The sequence below is a fragment of the Panthera uncia genome, chromosome X, assembly GCF_023721935.1.
Source record: "Panthera uncia isolate 11264 chromosome X, Puncia_PCG_1.0, whole genome shotgun sequence".
Taxonomy (NCBI): domain Eukaryota; kingdom Metazoa; phylum Chordata; class Mammalia; order Carnivora; family Felidae; genus Panthera; species Panthera uncia.
In genome coordinates, this window is record NC_064817.1 from 45,315,129 (window position 1) to 45,326,008 (window position 10,880).

General features: G+C 42.6%; 1 protein-coding gene across 1 annotated transcript in view; it reads left to right on the top strand.

Annotated features, from left to right (window-relative positions):
- Positions 1-10,348, top strand: part of ITIH6 (inter-alpha-trypsin inhibitor heavy chain family member 6) — a 166,363-nt gene extending 156,015 nt beyond the window's left edge. Inside the window, 12 exon segments of the mRNA XM_049643250.1 lie at positions 1-124; positions 126-627; positions 630-741; positions 744-868; positions 870-1,164; positions 2,986-3,088; positions 4,551-4,624; positions 4,627-4,677; positions 8,886-8,949; positions 8,951-9,322; positions 10,109-10,236; positions 10,239-10,348. Of these exon segments, the coding sequence (XP_049499207.1) occupies positions 1-124; positions 126-627; positions 630-741; positions 744-868; positions 870-1,164; positions 2,986-3,088; positions 4,551-4,624; positions 4,627-4,677; positions 8,886-8,949; positions 8,951-9,322; positions 10,109-10,236; positions 10,239-10,348 (2,060 nt within the window).
- Positions 10,349-10,880: the final 532 nt, after the last annotated feature.

Below are 10,880 nucleotides of genomic sequence, written 5' to 3' on the forward strand. Positions count from 1 at the left end.
AGGTCTCTCCCAAATCAAGCCTTGTGAAACTAAGATTCTGCTTATTCTCAACTATTCCTGCCTCTACAACAATTATGCCCAGTTACAAGGAGTGGGAGCCATTGATTCAGAGCACCACTACCCTGTCCAGTACACCCAAATCCCCCAAATCCAGCACAACAGGATTCTGGCACCTTGGTTCAGCTAACTCTCAGAACAAAAACTGCTGCTGTTGTGTCCTCAAATTATGGTGCCCTATTGCTTCTGAAGCCCAGTGTACCATCACACCAGAATCCTGGTACCCTATTACCCATGAATCCCAAGACAAAAGTCCCACATCTAAATCCTGTCACCCTATCCCAGCACAAAGCTGACACTATGAAACATGTTATTCTACTGCACTATAAACCTGGTGCTCCATCACAACCCAAACTGGATACTTCATCACACCCAAAACCTAGGGTACTCATATCGCAGTCACCCAAAAGCTTGCCACAGCACAAGCCTGGAGTCTCAACACTTCAGATACCCAAATTTCTACTACACATTAGACCAAAGTTTACTTCTCACAAGACCCCACACAACCTGCCACACCCTAAACTCAGGATCCTCTTACCTAAGACCCTTAAAATCCCATCACCTCTTAAACGAGTACCCCATCTTCCCCAAATTACCCAAGCTTATCATTTTCCAAACTTAGGACCCCAATCTCCAATAAACCCCAAACTCCATTATCCTCCAGACCTGCCAGACATAGGCCCCACCTCCTCAGAATCCAAGCACATTCACAAGCACAATCTCAAGTCCCACAAGTCCTAGCAGTACCATGACCACATCTGTCCTTGGAGAACCCCACCCTATTCACTTTAGCCCCCCCCCCCCGCCCTCTCTGCTGCCCCAGAAGGTTCTGGCATCAGCAAGACCTGCTGCTGGGGCCCCAAAGCACCAGGCAAATTCTGGGAATATCTGTGTCAGAAGCCCCAACAATGATCCTACCCAGAAGCTCCAGGCCTATGCCAGAGGGCAGCTTCCCAAACCTGCCAGTCTTGTTATCTTCTAGCACCTTCCCTGAAGTGGTCAGCCTACTCCATCTCCCTGAGGAGCTAGAGCTGCTGTCCAAGGCAATGTTTGTGGAGTCTTTGAACCCACTGGTTTTCTGTACATTCCTCACTCCTGACAAAGATGGTGAGAGCCATGAGCAAGAAGTCAAGCCATGAAAGGGAGGTATGAATGGAGAGCAGCAGGAACTGGGAGTGTACAAGGCTTGTACAGATTCTAGTGATAGTACATTTGCCTGCTTGCTTGCTTTGAGACTTTGAGACTTTGAGACTCTTAACCTATCTGGGCCTCAGTGCGTAAGCACGGAATTAGAGGTTCTGAGAGAAGAGTGATCTTAAGACTGGGAAGGCTAAACAGAAATGAACTGGACAAGCTGCAGCTTTGACATTTGCTTTGTTGAACAAGAGAATTGCTCATGCTTCCCAAGCAGGGAAGGGATACAAGTTTATAAATGGAAGCATCACTGGGAAAGACAGTTCTGAATAGTTCTTTTGTGCTCTGTAAACAGCTCTGCTTAAGGAAAAAGGTATAAAAAATTGGAAAAGATAATAAGAACTATCTTTAAATTTTCCAAAGACTGTGAAGTAATGACAGCTAACATTTTTTAATTCTTCTTATGTGCAGGTACTGCTCTACATATTGTATTTATAGTCTGTTATTTAATCCTCACACACACAAAAACTACCTGTTAATATCTGCATTTTACTCATGGGGAAACTGAAACACAGAGAGGTGAAGTAACTTGTTTCATGTCACACAACGAATAAGAGATTTGAACCTACATAATCTGGTCCTAGACTGAATGTGCTCCACCACTCCACTAATTATTCTGCCTTCCTAAGAGGAGTGACATTTCCTGGGTGAACTTATAGGCCAGAATTAGAACAAGTTGGTGGTGGCAGTAAGTCACAGAGATACAAATTTGGGCATGAGATCCTCGACATGCCCCTCCTGCTCACTACCCACCAATATCTCATCCATCTTCAATTTTTGACAATGTTACCTCTGACATATTTGCCAAATGAACCCACTTATCACCACCCCAACTGTCACTGTCTTAGGGAAGACTACCATTGTGTCTCCCTTAGAAAACCATTCCAGCCTCCTCACTGGCCTCGCTTTTTCTTCTCTTAGGAGATTTTCTTTGCTATTCTCCCCCCAACAGCAAAGGGATCACTTAAAAACAAAGATTACTTCATGTCCCTTTCTTACTTAATCCCTGTCAGGGGTTTTCTGTAACACCTACAATGAAGTCCAAAGTCCTCTTTATAGCCTATACGGCCCTGTGTGATCTGCCTTCTATCCCATACTTCTCACTTTCTCCCACTCACTCTCTGAACTCTAGCCCCACTGGCTTCCTTTCTGGTCATCTAATGGACACTGCCTCACTTCTATCTCCACTCAGGGACCTCTGAAGCTGTTCCCTCTGTTTTGATAATTGCTCTGATCTACCTTGCTCTGCCCCCTGCCTGCCATCCTCAGCTCAGATGTCCTTCCCACCCTCCCCTCCAACTACCCCAGACTTCATCAAATATTTATAATTCCCTCAGTCACTTTATTATTTTTCCTTTTATCATTTACCACCATGGGTAATTATACTTTCATTCATGTCTATCTCCTCGACTAAAATATAAGCTTCACCAGGCAGAAATCATGACTGTCTATTTTTATCTCTATATCTCTGATACTTAAAGAGTGCCTGAATGAATGAGTGAATGAATGATGAATGCATAAATGCTATGAGGAATAATTTTGAACATAATTGAGCTTGAAAGATTAAAATGTTGTGGAGAGAGCATAATAGTCCAGTCATGGCAATGTACAGGTCAAATTGGGAAGCCAATGAAGACTCTCCCAATCAGGAGGAAGGTATGCCCTTTGGTGGGGCCAGGGTATATTTTCCCTGGGAATGTGAAGGATTTCCCTCATTTCTTTTGTGCTTGGTAGGAAATCCACTTTAGGATGACAATTCTGAGGAGATCCTAGGAGGAGCTGGAGGCAGCACAAAATCTCAGGGAAGTTCTGTGGGGCTATCAAAAAGTGAAAAAAAGTTTCTTTGACAAAAATCCCTAAGCTTTCATTTCCATTCAGTTAAAATTCTCACAGGCGTTGTGTGAGCCCAGAGAAGGAAAAGTGTATTAGTTTTCCATTGATGCATAACAAATTACCACAAACTGAATACCTTAAAACAACACCATTAATTATCCCACAGTTCTGTAGGTCAGAAGTCTAGGCACAAGCTAGTTAGGTTCTCTGCTCAGGATTTCCAAAGACTGAAATCAAAGTGTCTTCCAGAGTTCTTGTCCTCTTCCATGCTCATTCAGGTTATTGGCAGAATTCAATTCTTTGTGTTTGTAGGACTAAGATCCCTGTTTCCTTGCTGACTGTTGGCTGGCAGTCACTCTCAGCTTCTAGAGGTCACCTGGGCCATTTTCATGTCCTAGAATTTTTCTGCATTCCTTGTCATGTGGCCCTTTCCATTTTCAAAGACAGCCATGGAGAAGATCTCTCGTGTCAAGTCCTTCTCATACTTCAAATCTCTGACTTCTCTGTCTCTGACCTCTAGACCCAAATTTAAAGGGCTAATGTGAGGGTTGCCTGGGAGTCTCAGTTGGTTAAGCGTCTGACTTCAGCTCAGGTCATGATCCTACAGTTCATGAGTTGGAGCCCTGCATTGAGTTCTGACACCTTGGAGACTGGAGCCTCCTTCAGATTCTGTGTCTTCCTGTCTCTCTGCCTCTCCCTGACTTGTTTCTCTCTCTCTCTCTCTCTCTCTCTCTCTCTTTCTCTTTCTCTCTCAAAAATAAATATTAAAAATAAATAAAGGGCTAATGTGAGTAGCCAAGGAGTCAGGCCCACCTGGATAATCTTATTTTAAGATCAAGTGCATCACAAAACATAACTTACTATGGGAGTGATATCATATCACAGTTCTGGGGATTTTACAGGGTGTGTACACTGGGGAATCTTGGGGACCATCTTAGAATTCTACGTACCACAGACAGAGAACAAAGAGAAAATAGAATTGGAACAAACCTGGAAGGAAAACTAGAAACTGATCCTTGTAAGCTAAGGGAAAGGAAAACATTCCAGGTGGCAGGAAAAACAGAGGGAAATGGTCACTAGCAAGAGACAGCAGGGCATTCATAAGAATAGTCAGTTCAGTTGGACTGGAGCATAAAGAGAAGACTAAAGAACTAGGTATGGACTAGATTTCAGAAAAGACTTAAATGCTGAGCTCAGAAATTTGGCTTTTCTCTGGAAGGAATTGACCAGAGTTCCTTGGAATATGATCAATCTCTTACCAACATAGTCCCCCTATCCTTTGCAGGCATACTACCTTCTCATCCTCGGGTATTCCAGCCACCCTCACTGTTCTGAGTAGTGGACAGCTTGAACACTGGGACTGGGGGCTGGACACTCTCTGAGAAAATAGATATGGTCTCCTACCTTCCCTTCCTTTCCTCTCCCCTCTCATTTCCTCCCATTCCTTCTAGGGCATAACTTCAGAGTTGTATCTCCTGCCTTGCCGTGGATGGGGACCTTCACTTTGTGATCCACATCCCACACTCAGAAGAGAAGATCTGCCACTGGATAGGCTCCCAGGGGACCTGCTACAGCTCACAGACAATCCAAAGGAAGATGAGACCCCCCCAAGGACTCCACCCCATATAACACCACAGCAGGATTATACTCATATCAATACCCTCAGACATTTGTGTCCTAATTCTAGCGAGCACATAGCAGTGCAGCTCACTAACACACAAGTACACATTCAGACACATGAAAACACACATGAATACATGCTAACATCAAGACATTCACAGATACACGCACAGGCATATAATAAACTCATACAAATACACACCTAGGCACACATATTTCAACACTCTCCATAACTACACACAGTAACATACAAATATGTACCCAGATACACAACACATGCCCAGATATACACAATGACACACATACCAACACAGTCAGACATACATACACGGATACTCATTCATCTTAATACCCAGGAATTCAACATACACTGGCACACATACTCTACTACTCTAGACATACAAAATACACCAATGCAGGTCCCTAACTTTAAACCTAAAGGAACTAGAAAAGAGCAGCAAGTAATGCCCAAAGCCAGCATAAGAAGGGAAATAATAAATATTAGAGAAGAAATAAACAATATAGAAACAAAAAACCCCCAGTAGAAGAGATCAATAAAACTAGAGGGTTTATGGGGAGTTGAAGGGAGGGGAGGGTGGGTGATGGGCCTTGAGGAGGATATCTGTTGGGATGAGCAATGGGTGTTGTATGGAAACCAAGTTGACAATAAATTTCATATAAAAAAACCTAAAGCCTGGTTTTTAGAAAGGATAAATAAAATTGATAAGCTCTAACCAAACTTCTCAAAAAGAAAAGAAAGAGGACACAGAGAAATAAAATAACGAATGAAAGGGGAGAGATCATAAATAATATCACAGAAATACAAACAATAATAAGAGAATACTATAAAAAATCATATGCCAAAGACTGGACAATATGGAAGAAATGGACAAATTCCTAGACATTCACACACTATCAAAACTCAAACAGGAAGAAATAAAAAATTTTGAACAGGCCCAAAACTAGCAAAAAAATTGAATCAGTGATCAAAATCTCCCAACAAATAAGAGTCCTGGGCCAGATGGCTTCCCATGGATACTACCAGACATTGAAAGCAGAGTTAATACCTATTCTTCTAAAACTGTTCCAAAAAAATAGAAATGGAAGGAAAGCTTCCAAACTCATTCTATGAAGCCAGCATTACCTTGATTCCAAAACCAGAAAAAGACCCCAGTGAAAAGGAGAATTACAGGCTAATATTCCTGATGAACCTGGATGCAAAAATTCACAATAAGATACTAGCAAATTGAATTCAACAATATATTAGAAGAATCATTCACCATGATCAAGTGGGATTTATTCCTGGGATGCAGGGCTGGTTCAGTATTTGCAAATTAATCAATGTAATACACCACATTAATAGAAGAAAGGATAAAACCATATGATCCTACCCATAGATGCAGAAAAAGCATTTGACAAAATGCAGCATCTTTTCTTTATAAACCCCTCAAGAAAGTAGGGATAGATACCTCAAACTCATAAAAGTCATATATGAAAGTCCCACAGCTAATATCATCCTCAGTGAGGAAAAACTGAGAGCTTTCCCCCTAAGGTCAGGACCACAACAGAGGTGTCCACTCTCACAACTGTTGTTCAATATAGTAGTAGAAGTCCTAGCCTCTTCAATCAGATAACAAAAAGAAATAAAAGACATAAAATTTGGCAAATAAGTCAAACTTTCACTCTTTGCAGACGACATGATACTATACGTGGAAAACCTGAAAGAGTCCACCAAAAAACTGCTAAAACTGATATATGAATTCAGCAAAGTTGGAGGATACAAAATCCACCTACAGAAATGGGTTGCGTTTCTATACACCAATAATGAAGCAGCAGGAAGAGAGATATCTAGGAATAAACTGAACTGAGGGAAAAGATCTGCACATTGGAAACTATAGAAAGCCTATGAAAGAAATTGAAGACACAAAGAAATGGAAAAAAAAAACATTTCATGCACATGGGCTGGAAGAACAAATATTGTTAAAATGTTGGTACTACCCAAAGCAATCTATACATTCAATGCAATCCCTATCAAAATAACACCAGCATTCTTCACAGAGCTAGAATAAACAATCCTAAAATTTGTATGGAATAAAAAAAGACCCCGAATAGCCAAATAATGTTGAAAAAGAAAACCAAAGAGGGAGGCATCATAATCCCAAACTTTAGCCTGTATTACAAAGCTGTAATCATCAAGACAGTATGGTATTGGCACAAAAATGGACACATAGATAAATGGAATAGAATAGAGAACCCAGAACTAGACCCACAAACGTATGGCCAACTAATCTTTGACAAAGCAGGAACGAGTATCCAATGGAAAAAAGACCAGTCTCTTGGTGCTGGGAGAACTGGACATCGACATGCAGAAGAATGAAACTGGCTCATTTTTTATACCATACACAAAAATTAATTCAAAATGGATGAAAGACCTACATGTGAGACAGGAAACCATCAAAATCCTACAGGAGAAAATAGGCAGCAACCTCTTTGACCTCAACCACAGCAACTTCTTACTAGGTATGTTTCCAGAGGCAAAAGAAATAAAAGCAAAAATGAACTATTGGGACCTCATCAAGATAAAAAGCTTCTGCACAGTGAAGGAAACAATCAACAAAACTAAAAGGCAACCGATAGAGTGGGAGAAAATATTTTCAAATGGCATAAAGGGTTACTATCCGAAATATATAAAGAACTTATCAAACTCATCATCCCAAAATCAATAATCCACTGAAGAAATGGGCAGAAGACATGAATAGACACTTTTCCAAAGCAGACATCCAGATGGCTAACAGACACATGAAAAGATGCTCAACAGAACTCATCATCAAGGAAATACAAATGAAAACCACAATGAGATACAACCTCACAACAGTCATAATGTTAAAATTAACAACTCAGGAAAAAACAGATGTTGGCAAGGATGCAGAGAAAGGGCAACCCTTTTGCACTGTTGGTAGAAATGCAAATTTGTGCAGCCACTCTGAAAACCAGTGTAGAAGTTCCTAAAAACATTAAAAAGAATTATCCTATGACCCAGAAATTGCACTAATAGGCATTTTTCCAAAGGATACAAAAATGCTGATTCAAAGGGTCACATGCACCCCAATGTTTATACCAGCGCTATCAACAATAGTCAAAGTATGGAAAGAGCCCAAATGTCCATTGACTGACGGATGGATAAAGAAGATGTAGTATATATACACAATGGAATACTACTCAGTGATAAAAAAGAATGAAATCTTGTCATTTGCAACAATGTGGGTGAAACTAGAGGGTATTATGCTAAGAGAAATAAGTCAGTCAGAGAAAGACAAGTATCATATGATTTCACTCCTATGTGGAATTTAAGAAACACAACAGATGAACATAAGGGAAGGGATGGTAAAATAAGATAAAAACAGAGAGGGAAGGGAGCTATAAGAAACTCTTAAATACAGAGAACAAACTGAGGGTTGCTGGAGGGGAGGTTGGTGGGGATTGGCTAAATGGGTGATAGGCATTAAGGAGGGAATTTGTTGGGATGAACACTGGATGTTATATGTATAATTGAGTTCTACTCTGGAAACAAATACTACACCATATGTTAACTAACTTAAATTTAAATAAATACATTTTAAAAATATGTAAATAAAATAAAATACACCAACGTATACATACACTCACCATGACACACAGAAGTATGCACACTGACACCCCCAGATACATGTCAATATATAACAACATACAACCAGACACATACAACATAAAATACTCACCAAGATATGCAACACCAACATATCCAGAGACATGGATAAACATACTATATATATATATATATATATATATATATATACTGTAACATAGCATCTTCCCTAAATATGCAGATGCACTGATAAGCCCAGAGATATTCATATGAACTAACCAAACACACACATTTACACACTCAGAAACATACACATACATGCAAACAGACCCACTGGGGTGAGCATGTATACACATACATACATACCCACACACTGTACAAGTAGGAGCATCCAGATAGTACCTGGTAGGAGCATTTTCCTCAGGAGCCTGCTTTCTAACCACAAATCTACACTACTTCATCTGGACCCCAGGCCTCTCATGCCTTCCTGTGCCATGGGTAACCATGTGAATGACCATGTGAAAGCCCATGCTCCACGCACACACTCTCCTCCCTCCAGAACTGCATGTATATGGATGCCCACTTGGGACACCACCAAGGCAAGACCACAAGGAGCAGAACCACATACTTCCATGTTATCACTGTTACTACAGATAAACCAGGGGCCTACATTATCACCATCCTCCACAGTTCCATATCTGTGCAAGACGAAAGTACCTTGCTCCTATCCTAGGACCAGCCTGCTTTGCTGAAGAGGCCCCAGCTGGAGATCCATGTGATTGCTGCAGCCTGCCTTACCCTTCACCATAGGCCCCACCTTGAGTTCCTTGTTCTTTGGTACTGCCACAGGCACCCCAGCACCCTGCAACTACCCCACCTGGAGTTCTATGTGGTCAGTGTCTCAGGCCTCGGTCCATTGACTCATGGTCAGCTGAGTGCTTCTGAGGCTGAGAGGGGTTGGGGAGCACCAGTCCTAAGAGAAGCCTTTCTAGGGTGAATAGCCAGTGAGCCCCCAGCACCCTGACCCCCAAACCACAAAGGGAATCAAAGCCAAGTTCTGCCCTTGGGGACCACCTGGTCTGGGAAGACATGGATAGTGATCATAGGGAGTTATCAGTGCTAGACAGAAAATAGTCCAGGAAGATGGAGCAACCCAGGGTGGGGAAACTCACCCAGCCTTGGAGCTCAAGAAAGATCTTTTGGAAGAGAGAGACCCACTCTGAATCTGAAAGGCTGAGTAAAATTATAGAGACAAAATTGAAGGTTGGTGGAGATGAAGCTGTAGTGGTCAGCGTAGAATTCCAGGATGAGGAATTTGGCTTTATCCTAAAGACAGTGGGGGAATCCATGAAAGGTTACAAGCAGGGAAAAGACACTCAGATCTGGATATTACAAAGATCCCTCTGAAGGTTGCTGTAAAGGGGGATTGTAGGAAGCCAGACTATAGGTCAGGAGATGCAGAAACTGAGGCTGAGGCCCACAACAAAGACTTTGGGCAGTGATGGTGGGTTGGACAGATATTTTTACTCTGGGCATCCACACTCCTCTCCTCTCCTCCCCTCTAATTTGCCTGTCATCTCCTCCAAGCCTGACTTCTCCCCCTTATTCTGCCATCTCACCCACCTTGGCTCTGTACTTCCATAGTATACTTTTGTCCCATCTGGCTCTTCTACATTTCCCACAATGCTCACTCACTTCCTTCCTCCAGATCTTCACTGCCCCTCCTCTCTCCCACTTTTCTTTCTAGATTTCCTGCTTTAAGCTCCTCTCAGCTCTTAGTGGGAACTCAGGCCAGTACCCTGACTGGCACTCAGGGCAATTCCAGCACACAGACATCTGGCTGGTGGCAGGGCCTATGGGGCAAAGCCTGCAGAGGCACCAAGAGCCAGGTGTGCCTGTGGTTCTAGGAGGAGGTTGCTGAAAGAATCACTGAGGCTGCTGCCCTGCTGGGCTTCCTGCTGGCTGGTGAAATGTTCTCATGTACAACAGCTACTGTGCTACCTTGTCTATGTACTGTGATGGCCCATGAATCCCAGTGCCAGGATACTTGAATTTGAGAGGCCCAGAGGCCAAGGCTTTGGGTGGGCAAAGAGCAAGGATTTAGGGACACGGAAACACACACAGGGACACACACACTTACACATGCAGTAAGTGACACATACACAAGGACACACAAACACACACAAATATGTAGTCCTGTAGGCCTAGAGGCTTAGGTACTTCTGCTTCCTCACAGTCCAGCCTGTCTCCAGTCTCCACTCTGTTCAATCCATACTCCACAGAAGCCTTAAGAGTGACTTTTTAAAAACAAAATCTTGGACTTGCGGGAAGATGGCGGCTTAGGAGGACGCTGGGCTCACCGCACATCCTGCTGATCACTTAGATTCCACCTACACCTGCCTAACTAACCCAGAAAACCACCAGAAACTAGCAGAATGGAGTCTCTGGAGCCAAGCGCAGACGAGAGGCCCACGGAAGAGGGTAGGAAGGGCAGAGAGGTGGTGCGCGCTCCACGGACTGGCGGGAGGGAGCCAAGGGGGAGGGGCGGCCC